Source organism: Amblyraja radiata, chromosome 2, assembly GCF_010909765.2.
Source record: "Amblyraja radiata isolate CabotCenter1 chromosome 2, sAmbRad1.1.pri, whole genome shotgun sequence".
NCBI lineage: Eukaryota > Metazoa > Chordata > Chondrichthyes > Rajiformes > Rajidae > Amblyraja > Amblyraja radiata.
The window spans coordinates 3,850,594-3,870,267 of NC_045957.1; the positions used below are offsets into that span (position 1 = coordinate 3,850,594).

Here is a 19,674-nt window from a genome sequence, read left to right on the forward strand (position 1 = left end):
CAAAGATTTGAGCAGAGGGGGGTACCTCCAGACTTGCCACCCATTCTCAACCAGAACACCAGTTGGACGACAGCCTCCCAAGATGGAGCAAAGTCGAGAAAGCCGTAAGGAAAGCAAGGGCAGCTTCAGCTCCAGGACCAAACGGAGTTCCATACCAGCTGTACAAAAATGCTCCAAATGGTCTAAGGTTCCTATGGAGGCAAATGAAGATAGCATGGAAAAAGCAAACCATCCCAAAAGCATGGCGAAGAGCAGGGGGAGTGGTGATCCCCAAGGAAAAAGATGCCTCAAACATCGACCAATTCCGGCAAATCAATCTCTTGAATGTTGAAGGGAAGATCTTCTTTAACATTGTTGCTCAAAGGATGATAACCTACCTGAAACAGAACAACCTGATTGACACGTCGGTACAGAAAGCTGGTATACCAGGCTTCTCTGGATGCTAAGAACACACAAGCATGATATGGCATCAAATCCAGTCTGCAAAAAGGGAAGGAAGAGATCTGCACGTCTTATTGCTGGACCTAGCCAATGCTTTTGGATCTGTTCCCCATTCTCTCTTCTAGACAGCCTTCGAGGTCTTCCGTGCCAAAGCCCATTACAAACCTGGTCAGAAACTACTCCCAAGATTTGCAATTTTACTTCGGAGTCACGTGAGTGACTACGTGAAGAACCCGCTTACGACGCATGCGTGTCATTACGCTACACGCATTCGAACTCGTCATTGCTGGAGGAAGGACGTTCCTCCCAAACGGCAGGGGTTGAACCTGCAACAGTAAGGTGAGGGAACGTCGTTTCTTTTACTTACCTTTTTTCTTTCTACAGAAGGCTGATGAGAACTGGCTGGGGAGAGTTTGCAGAACTGCAGGAAGCCAGCAACGGCCGGGGCACTGCTATCTCCCTTAAAACGGGAGCCGGAGCCGACTTCAGCTCCAGGAGCACGCCGACAGCGGTGGAGCATGTCTGAAGCAGTCATTTCCGACGACTCGGACTACAGCCCCACGGACCTATACATGGGTCCGAGGCGCTGGAAGGAGCGAGAAAGCTGGCGGGGGAGAACCTGCAAAATTGCATGCAGCCGGCAGCAGCAGCAGCAAACGGCACGCTGATCTCCCGTAATGGGAACAGCTGTGCCCGATTTCGCTCCCGACTTCGCTCCCGCGCCGGCCCCGGCCGGTCGGGAGAGGAGCAGCCGTGAGCGACCAGTGCCCGTGAGCATGGGGGTCGGTTTGAGCGGCTGGAGGAGATGGCAAGCAGCCGCGAGCGACCAGTGCCCGTGAGCACCAGGGTCGGTTGGAGCGGCTGCAGCATGACCAGCAGCCGTGACGGCCGGTGCCCGTGAGCACCGAGGTCGGTTGTAGCGGCTGCAGCATGCAGGATAAAGAGCAGCCGGGAGCGGCCAGTGCCCGAGAGCATTGGAGCCGGTTGGACCGGCTGCAGGAGAAATTAAGCAGCCGCGAGCGACCAGTGCCCGTGAGCACCGGGGTCGGTTGGAGCGGCTGCAGCATGACGAGCAGCCGTGAGCGGCCGGTGCCCGTGAGCACCGAGGTCGGTTGTAGCGGCTGCACCATGCAGGATAAAGAGCAGCCGGGAGCGGCCAGTGCCCGAGAGCATTGGAGCCGGTTGGACCGGCTGCAGGAGCAGTACCCCTTGTGGGGCTGCAGAGTGGAAATACTCCAAAGTGGCAAAGCCACAGTGGGCAACTAATAAGCCCCACAGCAGTACTCCTTGTGGGGCGGCACAGAGTTTCTCACTCATCAGAGGGGAACACCGAGAGTCAATCCGGGGCTGGCTGCAGGAGCTGGAACAGGAGCAGCTTCAGGAGCAGCCGTGACGGCCATTGCCCGTGAGCATTGGAGCCGGTTGGAGTGGCTGCAGGAACTGCAGCAGGAGCAGCCTCAGGAGTAACGGCTTCAGGAGCAGCCGCGATGGCCAGTGATCATGTGCATTGGAGCCGGTTGGGTGCCCGAGAGCATCGGGACCAGCTGGAGCGGCTGTTGGAGCATGTAAGTGGCAGCTCCATGAGATGGAGACTAATCACAGAGGGGCAGCTAGTAAGTCCTACAGCAGTACCTCTTGTAGGGCTGCACAGTGTTCTCCCTCATCAGAGGGGAGTATAGGGGGTCAAGTTTGGGCTCCACTTGAACAGGGGAGCAGAACATACCCCTAGTACACTTAGGGTGCGGAAAACCTATGGGAAAACACTTACCATCAGGGAACTGCAAAACCTGAATGTTCCCAGTATCAACCTAAACATGGTAGGGCAGGGAATTGAAACGAAAGAATGTTCTAAGTCCTAACAGATGAAAACCTGGAACCTCCCAACCTCCAATATTAAAATTTGGAGGCATTTTATCTTAACAGGGAAAGATCTTCACATCGAGGGAACTCTGGGACACATTAAGGAACGTCTTAAAAACTACTTCCTGAGAAATGTGCTACCCTCATCAGACACCGGCACCTCAACGACCACGGAGGATGCCGAAATAGTAACTAACCTACTAATAGGAACCAGGGAGGTTGGTAGTGGATAACAGATCTATCTGTATGCATAGAATTATTCTACCGACACTTAAAATTCAGAAGTACAGGGGTATACCTTGGAATTCTTCATTCCATTATCCTCCAGTTCAGCATGTACCGAACTGAATGTTCATGCTTCCAGGGAAAGAAACAACTAAAGCGCATACTGAACTACAGTGCCCATATATTATAGGACTTATGGAGGACATCCACACGAATCACAGGAATTCGTGTCCTAAATATCCTTCTCATAATTAGAGGTGGTTGCCACTTCATCTTCGATTGACTAATTTGAATACTTCGTACTTTATATTCATTACAAATGGGAACCTTTGGTGCAACTAAGGGATTGATCCTAGGGTACTACATGGCAAGCATGGTATTAAAATACGCTTGCTATATAGGACTCATTGAAGGTGCCCACAGATGTATTTAACACAGCAGATCGTCTGCGGTCCACCGTTAACACTCTTCACATGGCAGTACTTTGCCGTAAGAAAGGGTACAGCCTTTATGGAGGCTTCCAGGGAACTAAACCAGCCATCAGACTGGTAGTAGAATAATTGGCATTAGGGGCTGTGTGACAGCCACATGATATCGGACCTTTACATAATCATAGTACAGAGCGCTACACGCGTCACTCAAAAAATTATGTGGGGGTCATTCTGACAGACTTATGAAACAACCAAACACAGTTACCCGTCTATGGAACCACATACTGATGGGCCTTGGATTGGGATGCTACTAATTCCATCTCCAGCTGTGGGGGAGATGGAATGCTCAGGAGGCATCACTACTAACGTTGGGCATATATACCTGGGGAAGTGAGAGCTAGTCATGGCTTTAAGTCAAATTGTTTTGGGTTATAACACCAGTATGTTAATCTACAAATTGACAACACCACCGGAGTAGCATATGTCAACCATATGGGTAGAAACATATCGACACCATGTGACTATCTGGCCAACACTATTTGTGAATTGAATTGAATTGAATCCTTCTTGTCAATCAGACCTTTCGGTCTGAACGAGATGTTGTTGCCTGCAGCCATACATGTAATACTAGCAGCACACAATGGACACGGGCTGGCATCCGCCGCGGTGAGTTCACCGGGTACCTCCACACTGTGATGCAGGCAATAGTCTTAGAGTCACTGTCTCTATTAATCTGGATTAATAGCGTATCCAGATAGAGATTGGATATCAGCTTCCAACTACCAGGGAAACTGAATTTAGTGGCAGACAACAGGTCACGCTAAGTCTAAAAACACTGTATGGATGTTGGATAAAATATGTATTGCTGGAACAGCTGGTATGGAACACCAGATAACGACCTATTCACATCCATGCTCTTACCAGTTATCAAATTATGTTCTTGGGAGCCAGAACCTGGGGCAGTGGTTCAGATGTATCTTCGCTGATTGGGGGATCATTTATGCATCCCTCCCTTTGCCTCATCAGTCGGTTATTTAGGAAGAAACTATAGACTTCACGTCTTGAATCTTGATATACCTGATTGCCCTACGCAACCATGGGTCCTGGTGATATCAACATGGGTCAGAACCATACATCACCATCCATCATAGACCTAACTTACTGGGTCTTCCCGCAACAAGGGGAGTTACCCGTCACTATTATATATTAACCTATTTATTTAGAGTTGAAAGCACCTCTTCTACACCTGGGACTGACGGACCGAATGCGGAATTATTTCAGCGGGTCACAGACAGTCCACCCAAACATCAGTACTTGGTATCATCTAGTAATGGGAAGTACTGTCACAACAATAATCATCACCCACAGATCTATGAACATCCCGTCTGTTCTGGAATTCCTGGCAAGCCTCCATTACGATGAGAGGCTCAGTCATAGTGCCATCAACTGCGCCAGAGGTGCTCTGTCAATATACCTGTCGAAGGTACAGAGCGGCATTCTGTTGGGACAAACCCTGGTAAACAAACTCATGAGGGGCATTTTTAAAATTAGTCCCCAAGAACCAGGTACTCCCAAATGTGGGATGTGAGCATTGTACTGACCATGTTAAGAAACTGGTCTCCAGCTACAGCTCTGTTCCTACGGAAACTGACTATGAAAACAGTCATGCTGATGGTCCTGGTCACGCCACAAGGGTCCAGTCACCACAGAAAACAAGGTTGGACAACATGATTAATTCATCTGGAATTTAAGGTTTACATCAGTGTAATAGTCATACAGAACAGACAGGGGTCAGCAGGCCTAAAAAACAATTCAGGGCCTACCCTACAGATGGTCGTCTCTGTATTATAACACACTTACTATCATACTTGAAATATACTAAGATCATCAGAGGGGAGGAATGTCACTTTAATCAGCTACTAACAGCCATTTAAAACAGTGACAGTCCAGACCATCTCTGGATGGCTAAAACAAGTCCTAAATAGGCTGGAGTGGGAACTAGCATTTCAAATCTCACTCCACCAGGGCTGCAGCTACATTAGCAGCTATGAAGTTGGACGTACCAATGAACCAAATCCTCAAGACAGCAGGATGGCCAACGGAGGAATTTTCCAACAACTTTATAACAAACCAGTCATTGAACCTGAAACATTTACAGAAACAAATTTAAGTTCTGTAATATAATAGACCCATAAATAGGGGCAATAATTGGTGTTCATAATTTTACTGTTGGATTTCAATATCGTATTGATGTCTAATGTTGTTAACTCTACTCTCCCCAAAAATCAAGGCAGATGTGATGCATGGACTCGTTCCACGGTATGAAATCACAGAGCTTTAAAATCTTCACGTAGTCACTCACGTGACTCCGAAGTAAAATAGTAAGATTAAACGAGAACTTACCAGTTTGAAGTTTGATCCTTATTTTATGAGGAGGAACGTTGAGGGACTACGTGCCCTCCGCTCCCACCCTTGATCATAGTCTGAACTGGTATCTGTTGTCTAATCTTACTATGTTTAGTCATTATAGTTATCTGTGATTCCACACCGCTGCTTTGAAGAATGACACGCATGCGTCGTAAGCGGGTTCTTCACGTAGTCCCTCAACGTTCCTCCTCATAAAATAAGGATCAAACTTCAAACTGGTAAGTTCTCGTTTAATCTTACTATTCTGTATTACAACAACAGAATACACAACATCATGGCAAACACTGGAAGTGGGAATAATTTGCGCCTACATGGATTACATGACCACCCTGACCTCAACCATTGCATGTACCAAGCTGGAAAAGCTTCATGCGAACATAACATGGGGCCGGATGATGTTGAAACCCAGCAAATCCAGGAACATATCCATCATCAGAGGAAAAATCATAGACAAGCGATTCCACATTGATGAAACACCCATTCCAATGGTGTCAGAGGTGCCAGTCAAGAGTTTAGGACGGTGGTACAATGTAAGCCTCAAAGACTCAGACCAGTGTGCCCAACTGAGGGAAAAAACCATCAAAGGCCTTGCTAGCATAGACAAGACCTCGCTTTCTGGTAAGCTGAAACTGTGGTGTCCGCAGTTTAGATTGCTTCCCCATCTGATGTGGCCTCAGACGGTCTACGAGGTCCCCATCACCAAAGTCGAGAAGCTGGGGAGGACAGTCAGTTCATACGTCAAGAAGTGGCTTGGACTCCCGCGTTGCCTCAGCAATAGCAGCTTGTTTGGACACATGCTCTGGAACTGCCCGTCTCTAGCCTCACAGAAGAATACAAATGCACCAAAGTCTCAGGACATGACCCTGACCGAGTCTCAAGATGAACGGTACGAGCGGCTCCTCCCAGACTGGCTACTGGGAGGAAGTGGACCCCATCAGAGGCTGCACAGCAAGCAAAATCTGCTCTCAGGCATGGAGACATTGTAGGACAGGTGCAGCAGGGAAGAAAGGAGAACTACCACCAATTCCCTCCCTCCCACAACGCATGGTTTCTCGAACACCACCCCTTTTGTAAAGGCAGGCCAACTTCCAGAGAAGCCACTTGCAAGAAAGGAACCGACCCTCCTGGACATTGCCTGGGACTGGAAAATGCAGGCTGATCTAGACCAGAAGCTCATCTTTCCACCAGAGATCATCACAACTAATCTCAGGCCGGACCTGATCTTGTGGTCAACCTCACAGAAGTCCCTGTACATCGTGGAGTTAACTGTGCCTTGGGAGGCTGCAGTTGGTGAAGCGCATGAACGCAAATGTCTGAAGTATTCAGACTTAGCAGCCGAGGCAGAACAACGCGGCTGGCGTACCCAACTGCTCCCTGTAGAGGTTAGTTGGAGAGGGTTTGTAGCCATGTCATCAACCAGACTCCTGAAGAGAATGGGAGTTCGAGGACAGGCCTTCCGGCAAGCCGTCAGGTCAGGTCGCTGTCAGAGGCTGCCGAGCGAAGCAGCAACTGGCTGTGGCTGAAGAGGAAGGACTCCAACTGGGCTGCAAAATGACCAACAAGAGGGGTAAAACGGAGGGGAGCGCACCTGGGATGCCAGGTGTTGCTGTTGAGCCCTCTGGAGGTGTCGTGGGCCTATCAACAAAACACCAAGGAAGGAGGGTGCCCACCTTATGACCCCAATGAAGTTTTTACTCCTACCCCCACTCCAGATATTAAGAAGGTGCCAATTATAGTAGGGATTGTAATATCAAGTCCTATAAGCTCAACTCTTGCGGTAAAAGTTATCGACCTGAAATATTGTCTCTGTTTATCTCTCAGATGGCACCTGATATGCTGAGTAATTCCAGCATTTTCTGTTTTTATTTAACTAAAGTTGTCTCACTGCAGTGCTGACCATGCAAGCTTGTGCACTCTAGTGTGACAGGAACGCAGGTTAACTGGTGTCACTATGACTTTGATTTTGGACGAGTCTTATTATCTCATCACACTCGAATGATCAGAGTCTCCTGGACACACTTCAGGAATTGCTCTTTGCACCATTTTGCTTTCTCACAATGAGTGCCAGTAATACATTGATAATTTATGGTGGGGTTACTCTGCATATCTAGCCTTGGCTGAGATCCAGGTGGGTGTATCAATAATGTGATAGCAGGCAGACAAAAGTGCTGGAGAAACTCAGCGGGTGCAGCAGCATCTATGGAGCGAAGGAAATAGGCAACGTTTAGGGCCGAAACCAGGCTGTATCCTCACCACACTGTGTAAAGAAATCTTCTCTACATTACCCGAATGGTATTATACTTAAACCCTTTGGGTTTGGATAAACTACAGGTGTAACTCAGCAGGTCAGGCAATATCTGTGTAGGGCATGGACAGACGACATTTCGGGTCGGGATTCTACTTCAGACTTTGAAATACTGAACAAATCAGAGATCATTTCGAAAGAGATTTTTAAAGAGGTGAAGATAGTCGATTGAGTAGGTTGGGTCCAAACCAAGAGGCTTTAAAATGGAGAGATGCTGTAATCTTAAATGATGTACAAAGTGCTGGAGGAACTCAGTGAGTCAGTCAGCTTCTGAGGAGGGAAATGGACAAGCAAAATTTCGGGTCAGGATTCTTCTTCGGATTTCAAAGTTCTTCAGACTTAAGTCTAAAGTAGTGACCTGATCTGAAGAGTCCCGACCCGAAATGTCGCCTGTCCATTCCCTCCACAGAAATTGCCTGACCCGTTGCGTTCCTCCAGCACTTTGATTCCTGCATCTGCAGTTCCTTGTGCCTCCATTTCAAAGCCTCCAGCTTTGGACTCGACCCACTCAAACGAAAATCTCACTTCTCTCTAGAAATTGTCTCTGGTTGGTTTAATATATCCTGAGTTCTCCTATCGTTCTTGTGAATCTGTTAAGCACTTTCTCCTTTTCCTCCACATCTAATAACATAGAGACCAGAACTGCCAATAGTAACTCAAGCATTGCATGCGCTGATGAAACTTTGGCTAAGATAATGAACTATTATAAGAGAAGCAGAACATTTGATTACTTGAGCCTGCTCTGCCATATAATAATGTCTTAGTTCATCTGATCCTGGCCTCAGTTCCACTCTCCCATCTGCTTCTCATACCATAGAACATAGAATAATACAGAACAGAAACAGAACATTCGGCCCACAATGTCTGTGCTGAACATGCTACCAAGACCAACCTTTATCTGCCTGCACATAATCTATATCACTGCATATCCATGGACTTATCCAAAAGGATCTAAACTACCACTATCGTACCTGTCGCCACCACCACCCCCGACAGCACATTCCAGGCCCCCACCACCCTCTGTATAAATAAAAACTTGCCACACAGATCACCTTTAAACTTTGTCCCGAAATCTGTCTTCATCAGTCATACGACGTGAAAACAGGCCCTTCGGCCCATCTTGCCCCCGCTACACTAATTCCACCTGCACGTGTTTGGCACATACACCTCTAAACCTATCCTACCCATGCACCTGCCCAGCCTTGAAAATATTTAATGATTTGTCCACCAGTACTCCACGGGATAGAGAATTGCAAAGATTCACAAATGAGAAATAAATTCTATCTTTGCCAATATCATGAAATAATTAACCAACAACATGTTCTTGTGCCCAACAGCTCATGGGCAAAGTGGAGGAGGAGCATTCAGAAAGGCATTGTGCATCTGGCGTGCAAACAGAAGCCTATTGCAGACAGCGGAAAGTGCCCACCACTTCATAAACTACCCATCTGGCTGCCCAATCTGCGGGAAAGTCAGACCAAAGTGGAAGAAGGGGAGTTTGATCCTGCAGAACTGCTGATGGGACCAAAAAAAAGTTTTCTGATGGCCTGCAAAATGCTACCAGTCAAATTCTATAAAATGAAAAGCAATAGCACACAATTTACAGCAGCATGCAGTACGGACTCTCTCTGGTGGCCTGCTAGAATATTACAGGCAAGCTGTGTTCTTGGAAAGGCAATGGGATTGAATTCTTACTGCAGCAACAAAGAACTTTTGGGGGGCACGTTGGCGCATCTCGCGAGTTGCTGCCTTACAGCACCAGAGACCCAGCTTCAATCCTGACTACTGGTGCTGTCTGTACGGAGTTTATATGTTCTCCCTGTGACCTTGTGGGTTTTCTCCGGATGCTTCGGTTTCCTCCCACATCCCAAAGACGTGTAGGTTTGTAGGTTAATTGGCTTCGGTAAAAATTGTAACTTGTCCCTAGTGTGTAGAATAGTGCTAGTGTACGAGGTGATCCCTGGTCAGCGCGGACTCAATGGGCCAAAGGGACTGTTTCCATGCTATATCTCTAAAGTCTAAAGTAAACTGCAGTTGCTGATTTGCAAAAGAAGACAGAGTGCTGGAGTAGCTCAGCGGGTCAGGCATCATCTCCAGAGAACATTGATAGGCATTACCCAAAACATCACCTATCCATGTTCTCCACAGATGCTGCCTGACTAGCTGAGTTATCCAGCACTTTGTATCTTCTCTTTTCTGAATATTTCCCCAAAATATTAATAGATGTTAATCAGCTAGATAGATAAAAGGATTTCTGTTGCATATGGAATTAGGATTGGTACATTCATTATAAATATTACATCAGATCTTTCAGTAGCTTAACAAAAGTATTCAACGAAAGGCAGGTATTGGGAATTCAGCCACACCTTCACCGATTCATAGGTTCGTACAAATGTATAGTATTATCTGGTCTGATTGGAGAGCATGCAATCCAGAGGTACTAAAGCCAAATGAAATACCTTGTCAGCACCCCAATAAGAATTGAACTGAAAATGGTTGTGGCAGTGTGCAATCGATTAATTGAAAACACAAGAGAGATATACACAGCTCACAGCTATACATGAGTATGATGAGTTATGGTTAACATATGATGAGCGTTTGACGGCCTGAACTTGCTGGAGTTTAGAAGGATGAGGGGGCCCCTCATTGAAACTTACCGAACGTTGAAAGGCCTGGATAGAGTGAATGTGGATAGGATGTTTCCACCAGTGGTTCCATCAGTTGGAGAAGGCAGGGAAGAGGAGACGGCAGGGAAGGAGAGAAGGCAGGGAAGGGGAGAAGGCAGGGAAGGGGAGAAGGCAGGGAAGGGGAGAAGGCAGGGAAGGTGAGAAGGCAGGGAAGGTGAGAAGGCAGGGGTGAGAAGCAGCAGTGCTTGAAAGGTGAGCGTTTGTTGCCTTTGACCTGACAGCTTAAAAAGTGCGGGAGAGTTTTAAGCAGAGCAGTTGGAATGATCTCACAGAGAAAATGAGAGGCTCGACCAATTAAAGGTAATTTTAAGGTAATAAAAGCAATTAAAAGTTAACCATTGGATTGGTTGCCACAGAAAATTGGTAAATTAAGAAGCAAATAAGGAAAAAGTCAGCAAAGCAGCCTATTGGGTGAGGCTGTGTGTTGGGTGAAGCGCTGTGTGGTGGTAAAGTGCAAGTCTTTGGCTACATAGTCTTCAGCAAGGAGACTGAGGTAAGGAGGATTTTGGCAGCAGAGAAGGAAATAGGTTTCTCTCAGCTCTGTGAGTGTGTCTCATTCTTAATTAGTGATTTGTCTACTGAAGTAAGGGCAGGGAGGTTGTTGCAGTGTGTCTGTTGCAGGATGTTGGAAATCAGGTACACTGCTGGTGCCTCTGACAACTACACCTGCGCAAATTATGTCCAGGTGCAGCTCCTGAAGGACTGTGTTAGGGAACTGAAGCAGCAGTTGGATGACCTCAGGATCATCCGGGAAAACAAGAGCTTCCTGGACAGGACCTACAGTGAGGTCTTCATACCGAGGATACCAGAAGAGTGAAGGTGGATGACAACGAGGAGGAGACGTAAACACGGAGTGCAGGAGCCCCCGGTGGCTGTACATATTGAAAACAAGTACTCCAACTTGGGAGCGGTCGGATTGGACGACACGTCAAGTTTGAGTGGCAGCCAGGGCTTTGACTCCAACCCTGGTGTTGAGGCTCAACAGGGAAGAGTGACATCAGGCAGAGCCATAGTGGTGGGTGACTCGATAGTCAGAGTTGCGGACAGGAGATTCTGCAGCAGCAGGCGAGACTCCAGGATGGTGTGCTGCCTCCCTGGCGCCAGGGTCCAGCATGTCTCGGAGTGGCCTAGATAGAGTGAATAGAGGAATCAAAGCGGTCACCTCTGTGTGGAGCCACAGGAGGTGGGCAAGGTCATCAATGATTATTTCTCCTCTGTATCTAACGAGGAGAAAGACAGTATGACGGAGGAACGGGGCAGTCAATGGAAATGTCTTGAGAGCAGTCAGTATTACCATCGAAGATGTACTGAAGGTACTATCGTGCATGAAGGTAGACAAATCTCCAGGGCCTGATATCTGAGGACATTGTGCAAAACTAGAGAGGAAATTGCGGGAGCCCTGGTTGAAATTTCCGAGTCGTCCTTAAATACAGGAGAGGTGCCGGAAGACTGGAGAGTGGGAAATGTTGTGCCTCAATTCAAGAAGGGCCGCAGGGAAAATGCTGGGAACTATAGGCTGGTGAGCTTAACCTCTGTAGATGGAAAGTTACTGGAGAGTATTCTGAGGGATAGGTTATACAGGCATTTGGATGGGCAAGGGCTGATTAGGGGTAGTCAGCATGGTTTTGTACGTGGGAGGTCGTGTCTCACAAATCTGAATGAGTTTTTTGAAGACTTGAACAAAAAGGTTGATGAGGGCAGAGCTGTAGATGTTGTATACATGGATTTCAGCAAAGCATTCAACAAGGTTGCGCATGAATGGTTGCTCTGGAAGGTTAGATTGCATGGGATCCAAGGAGAGATGGCTGAATGGATAACATATTGGCTCCATGGAAGGAAGCAGAGGGTGATGGTGGAAGGTTGCTTCTCAGAATGGAGGCCTGTGACTAGTGGTGTGTCTCAGGGTTCAGTGCTGGGCCCGTTTCTGTTTGTTATCTACATCAATGATTTGGATGAGAACATACAGGGCAAGATTAGCAAGTTTACTGATGATACAAAAGTGGGTGGTTTTGCAGATAGTGAAGATGGTTGTGAAAGATTGCAGCAGAATCTTGATCGATTGGCCAGGTGGGCTGAGGAATGGTTAATGGAATTTAATACAGAGAAATGTGTGGGATGTCCAACAAGGCCAGGAACTGCACATTGAATGGTAGGCCTCTAGGGAATGTTGTAGAGCAGAGGAATCTAGGAGTGCACGTGCATGGTTCCTTGAAGGTCGAGTCGCAGGTAGATAAGGTGGTTAAAAAGGCTTTTGGCACTTTGGGCTTCATCAGTCAGAGTGTTGAGTATAGAAGTTGGGAGGTCATGTTGCAGTTGTATAAGACGTCGGTGAGACTGCATTTAGAGTATTGTGTTCAGTTCTGGGCACCATGTTATAGGAAAGATATTGTCAAGCTTGAAAGGGTTCAGAGAAGATTTACGACATTGTTGCCAGGACTACAGGGTGTGAGCTATAGGGAGAGGTTTAGGCTGGGTCTCTATTCCTTGGAGCGCAGGTGGATGAGGGGTGATCTTATAGAGGTGTGTAAAATCATGAGAGGAATAAATCGGGTAGATGCACAGAATTTCTTGCCCAGAGTAGGGGAATCGAGGATCTGGGCTTGGGTTCAAGGTGAAGGGGAAAAGATTTAATAGGAATCCGACGGGGAACTTTTTCACACAAAGGGTGGTGGGTGTATGGAACAAGCTGCCAGAGGAGGTAGTTGAGGCTGAGACTGTCTCAACATTTAAGAAACAATTAGACAGGTACATGGATAGGATAAGTTTGGAGGGATACGGACCAAACGCAGGCAGGTAGGACAACTGTAGCTGGGACATATTGGCCGATGTGGGCAAGTTGGGCTGAAGGGCCTGTTTCCACACTCTATGACTCTCTATGTGTGGTGATTTTATCTATACCTCTCATAATTGTATAAACTTCAATCAGGTCACCCCTCGGCCTCCTTTGTTCCAGGAAGACAAATCCACCTTATTAAAGAGTATTAAACAAATTTGGAGTATATGTGACAGTGATTAATGTAAAGGTATGGATTGGTTAGCAGAGAAAGGGCAGCACAGTGGTGCAGCGGTAGAGTTGCTGCCTTACAACGCCAGAGACCCAGTTTCGATCCTGACTGCGGGTGCTGTCCATACAGAGATTGTATGTTCTCCCTGTGACCGCGTGGGTTTTCTCCGGATACTCCGATATCCTCCCACATTCCAAAGACGTGCAGGTTTGTAGATTAATAGGCTTCTGTAAAAATTACCCTTCTTCGTATGTCGGACATAGACCTGGTTTACGGGTGACCAATGGACTCAGCGAGCCGAGGGGCCTGTTTCAGCGCTGTATCTCTAAACTAAACTAAATTAAATAGATGAAGAGATGAAGGTTGGTACTAGAACCAGGGGGTTCACAGAATCAAAATGAGATTAATTAGAGAACAATAAGAGATTGAATAAGTCAGAAATGTCTTCATACTAAAGGATTGTACAGAATTCCCCACCAAAAAAAACAGAACACACAGTATTCCTGATAGAATAGAGGACCAGAGGACATAGGTTCAAGATGTAGGGGAAAATATTTACTAGGAATCTGAGGGGTAACGTTTTCACAGAAACTGTGGTAGATGTATGGAACAAGCTGCCAGAAGAGGTAGTTGAGGCTAGGACTATCCCAATGTTTAAGAAACAGTTACACAGGTACATGAATAGGACAAGTTTGGAGGGATAGGGACCAAACGCAGGCAGGTGGGACTAGTGTAGCTTCGACATGTTAGTCAGTGTGGGGAAGTTGGGCCGAAGGGCATATTTCCACGCTGTATCACTCTATGACTCTAGTGGGAGAGTCCAGGACCAGAGGCGATAGCCTCAGAATAAAAGATCATACCTTTATAAAGGAGATGAGGAATAATTTATTTAGTCTGAGGGTGGTGAATCTGTGGAATTCTTTGCCACAGATGCTGTGGAGACCATCAATGGATATTTTTAAGGCGGAGATTGACAGATTCTTGATTACTAAGGGTGTCAGGTGTTATGGGGTAAAGGCAGGAAAATGGGGTTGAGAAGGAAATATAGATCAGCGAAGATTGAATGGCAGAGTAGACTTGATTGGCCGAAACTAATTCTGCTCCTAGAACTTATGAACTGGCTACGAGTGGATGATCTATGAGTTTTGATAGACCCATAGACCAAACACCTCTCTATGGGTTTTGATATGGTAGGATTATCTGATTCAATTGAATTGCATGCAAAATAATGTTTTTTCACTGTATTTCGATAATAAACCTCAACCTAAACCACGCATTGATATCACCCTGTGACCTAAAACTACCTTCCACGATGAACGCAAAACAGAGTAAAGGCTAGAGAACCTACTCCTGTCGATGTGCCCTGTTAGCAGTTATCTGCTTCTGAGACACTATCGCCATGAACCAGGGCTCGAGCCTACAATCAAGCAAACCCTTGTGCAGAGATTCAATGTCAGCAGGTACAGTAGATTGAGGGCACATGTTGCATACCTGACATGTAGTTCTTCCACATTCGGGGCATTGTTGTCTCTCGCCTTGTGCTCAATGTTCATGCACTCTGGTGCAAACTTCACCTTCCTGCTCCTCTCAGGCACATTGGCATTCGCGTTGGGGGGCAGCTTGGTCTCGAGTCCGCTGGGGGTCAGGCACCGGGGTCGCTCGGGCTGCCTCTCCACGCCAACATCGTCGCCGGGTTCCTGGTACCATCGGATGTCCGAGGGCTTCTGGCCGCTGCGGCCACCTGGGTAGTAGCCGGAGGGCTTCATCGGCGGGTAGTCCGGAGAGGACGTGCCATCCGTCATGTGGTTCACCAGCGTGGAGGCGGCGGGCAACCAGTCAGAGCCAGCGGCGTTCTCGCATGGGGCGCTGGCCTGCCGCACGTAGCCCTTCAGGCCGCTGTCGACGTCGCTCTCCACCACGTGCAGCATCAAGTTGGATCCCGAGCCTCGCTTGCTGAGGCGCCTTTTGGAGGAGTCCTGCACAACATTGCAAAATTGTACATCAAAGGGGATGAAGGTCAAGGAAAATGTAGAATACATTTCAAGTAAAGGGTATCCCACTCTCTCCATCCCTCCCCCCTTTCTAGTGCTCTGGCCAGTCGGACTGTCCCCCTGATTACATTTTATCTCAGTATACTTTGTTGTCACCAAGCTAACTATGATCTATTCCACATTTTGATTTCCAACCGCTTTCATGTCTCGTTTTCGCACTTTACCCTTCCTTATTTCGGTGTCTCCCTCTCCCGACTCTCAGTCTGAAGAAGGGTCTCGACCCGAAATGTCACCCATTCCTTCTCTCCAGAGATGCTGCCTGTCCTGCTGAGTTACTCCAGCATTTTGTGTCTATCTTTGGGGTAGATGCACAGTCAGTGTCTCTTGCCCAGAGTATGGGAATTGAGAACCAGAGGACATGGGTTTAAGGCAAGGAGGGAAAGAATTAATAGGAACATATGGGGTAACTTTTTCACACAAAGGGTAGTGGGTGTATGGAATGAGCTGCCGGAGGAGGTAGTTGAGGCAGATACCATCACAACGTTTAAGAAACATTTGGACAGGTACATGGATAGGATAGGTTTAGCGGCATATGGGAAAAAACACAGGCAGGTGGGACTAGTATAGATGGGACATGTTCGTTGGCATGGGCAAGTTGGGCCGAAGGGCCTGTTTTCACACTGTATGACTCTATGGCTCTAACTATATGAGGGTACCGCACACAAGATTACATTGGCATTCGCGTTGGGGGGGACTTTCCATTTTGCGAGGGACAACAATAACCGAGTTTGGTAGCGTTGACCCATACTATAAATTTGGTTTAAATTCGAGAAACAGCTTGGAAACAGTCCCTTCGGCCCATCAGGTCCACATGTAATAGTTTTAAATGATTTAATTGCTGCCACAAAACATGTTGCAGCAGTTTGCCTACTTTTAATTTAGAGATACACCATGGAAACAGTCCCTTCTGCCCACCAAGTCCATGATGTCCATCAATCCCTCATTCACACTTGTTCTATTTTATCCCACTTTCACAATCACGACCTACTCACTATGGGCAATTTTACAGAGACCAATAAACCTACAAACCCATTGGGATGTGGGAGGAAATCACATCTGGAGGAAACCCGCGTGTTCACAGGGAGAACGTACAAACTACACGCAGACAGTACCTGAGGCCAAGACTAAACCTGGGTCTCTGGTGCTGTGAGGCAGCAGCTCTACCAGCAGCGTCACTGTGCCACCCTTGTTTCCATGTTTCTTTCAACAGTGTTCACACTTCACAAGAAATCCCACTGTAAGCTGTAAAGTACTTTGGGATCTCATGAGTTTGTTAAAAGCACTAAAGAATGCTAATGACCCCATTTCTAACCTCAAGTTACCTCCCCTCTACTTTCAGCCTGAAGAAGGATCCCGACTCGAAATGTCACTCATCCTTTCCTCCAGAGATGCTGCCTGACCCGCTGAGTTACTCCAGATCATTGTGTCTATCTTTGGTATAAACCAGCACCTGCAGTTCCTTTCTACACCTTGGTTCTTTATTTGCACAATAACTCTAAGAGTTCAAATCCTGTTGATAACTTGTATTGCAAGTCCTTGCCCTCAAAATCAATACAGGGCAGGACAAAAGAACAAAGGAAATAAGTAGGAAGGAACTGCAGATTGAACTGCAGGTGCAGAAGAAGGATCTCGACTGGAAACGTCATCCATCTCTTCTCTCCAGAGATGCTGCCTGTCCCACTCAGTTACCCCAGCATTTTGTGTCTACCAAAAGAAATGAGCTGCATTCTGGAATCCACATGAAAGTTGGAAAGGATCAGCTGGTGACCCACCTCCTGTACGGTGCGGACTGGACCAGTCATCATGCCACGTACTACGCGAGTGGACCGAGATCTCTGTTGATCCATATTTGATACTCTGGCTTCTATGGGAAACACGCCAGCCCTGCTCGAATCTTGTGACAGGATGTTCAGGGGAAGGTGTCCTGGTTCACCTCCTGAAGGACATCCGTTACCACCTGGAGATCGATCCTTCTTCTTGAGTGAACTCTGTAAAGGCTTAGAAGAAGGCATACAGGCCAAACTAGTTGAATCATTGGTGAACCTAGGAATAAAACAGAATAGTGGCCAGCTGCAATAAGGATTTATTTTTCCAAAAGTACACTTTATTCATAATAATAGACATATTCAAAGTTAAAAAAAACTGTACAAATACTCGTCACATATTGTAGATCAGTGACTCATGTTACGAATCATACTTTGTAGCTACTCCCATTAGTTTAATAGAAAGCCTCCCTGCCGTTGCTCTCTCACTTTTAGAGTAACGTTACCTATGCTGTAACGTTAATAAAGTCTTTGGTACTTTAACACAGTGTGTGACTTAAATTATTCCAACAGCAGAAGCTCAACATGGTGTCAGAGTGAACGGACTCACTCCTTGTTTAATTATATTGCTTTTATTTTGGTTTGTTGTTTTCTCCGGTATTTTCTCCATTACTATGGCTTCTGCTCTCAGAAAACCAGAGATCCTGGTGTTTGACGAGGACCTTGCAGAACGGTGGTGTGAAGCACATTGCCAATCGATGCGATTTCAGGGATATATGTGATGGCCTAGTCCGTGACCGTTTGGTCTATGGTGTCCGCAATGATAAGCGATGAGTTACTGCGAGATGCTGAGCTTACTCTAAGACTGCTGAAAACCGCTGTTGCATTGCTGAAATGGCTGACGCTCATACAAAAGTTTTAGGGCACTCTGCTGGTCGTGAAATTAATGTTGCCGGAATGTCTTATCAAATCTCTCGTCGTTCTCCTCAAGTGCCCGACAACTCTATCGTGAGATTAATAGACAATTGTTTTAACTGTGGGGGTTCACTTGCTCGTGACCGTTGCCCAGCGTATGGAAAATTATGTTGATTTTGCAACAAAAGAAATCATTTCTTCAGATGCTGTAGTTCACATAGTAACAGAGTTCAAACAAGGCAATTTGTTAATTCACTTGGCCATGAAAACTTGCTCTCAGAATGCTCTCAACCAGCTCCCACGGATTTGCAGGCTCCTGGCGATGTACATTCCTTGTCTGATTTAATGCATAAACAACTAGACCCCAAGGTCGCTTTGCCTGTTAATGGCAAGAATTTTTAACTCAAAGTAGATACCGGCCGGCGCCAGATGCAATGTGATTTGTCTAGCTGTGTTTAAAAAGTTACGAAAAACAGAGACTGTCACTCCTACGGCTGCCTCCCTTCTCTCATTTGCAGGAAGTCCAGTTGAGTTGACTATCGGTCAAGTTGAGTTACGCTGCTGTCTTAACTCACGTGTCCACAACCTGAATTTCTATGTTGTTCGTGAGGATGTGCCGTCTCTGCTGGGTGCCAACGCATGTCAAGACATGGGACTTGTCTCTTTCAGCCCTTGTTTGTCATCTGACTACAACCTGTGATTTAAGCCAACATATTCTGACACAATACAGAACTTTGTTTGACGACAGGTTGCCTGTTAGGTACACAATCACCATTGACCCCGAGGTAATTCCAGTTGTTCGTCCAGCTCATAAGATTCCCCATGCTATGCGGGACCGTATTCAAAATGAACTAAACAGAATGGTGTCTCTAGGTGTGATTGCTTCCATCTCTGACCCTTCGGATTGGGTTTCCACCATGGTTGTGGCAATGAAGAAGAATAAAGACGAAATACAGATTTGTATCAATCCTATGGACTTAAACACAGCCATTAAACGACCTCCCATGCGCTCTGTGGACAAAACTGCAGCACAGATGGCAGAGGCAACTGTATTCACAGTACTAGATGCCAAGAGTTCATTCTGACAGATTTCACTCGAACACAACTCCTCCAAGTTTACCACTTTCAGCACACCATTCGGGCGTTACAGATTTCTTCGCATGTCCTTTGGCATAAACTCTGCTAGTGAAGTATTTCAACAAGCTATGGAGCAGTTGTTTGCAGGTTACCCATGCTCCATTGGAGTGGATGACATCCTCGTTGCGGGACGAAATGTCGAAGAACACGATGCTAATCTGACGAAGGTCTTGGATCGCCATTAACCTCAAGCTAAACCCTCAAAAATGTAAATTCAAGGTAAGTGAGGTGAAATACATAGGCCATGTGTTCACTAAAGATGGCCTAAGAACTGATCTGGCGAAAACCAGTGCTATCAACGAGCTTCCAACACCAACAGACGTGCTCGGTCTACAAAGATTCCTTGGCATGGTTAACTACTTGAGCAAATTTATTCCGGACTTCAGTGAAATATCAGCCCCGTTGCGCCAGCTTACACATAAAGACA

The 19,674-nt window shown here is 46.7% G+C and overlaps 1 protein-coding gene across 1 annotated transcript in view; it reads right to left on the reverse strand.

Moving 5' to 3' along the window:
• The window catches only part of mindy4 (MINDY lysine 48 deubiquitinase 4), a 204,321-nt gene that overhangs the window by 147,487 nt on the left and 37,160 nt on the right, over positions 1-19,674 (reverse strand). Inside the window, exons 4-5 of the mRNA XM_033040703.1 lie at positions 17,205-17,475; positions 14,873-15,357 (exon numbers count right to left, since the gene is read on the reverse strand). Coding sequence (XP_032896594.1) covers positions 14,873-15,357; positions 17,205-17,475 — 756 coding nt within the window. The remainder of the gene's footprint in view (positions 1-14,872; positions 15,358-17,204; positions 17,476-19,674) is intronic.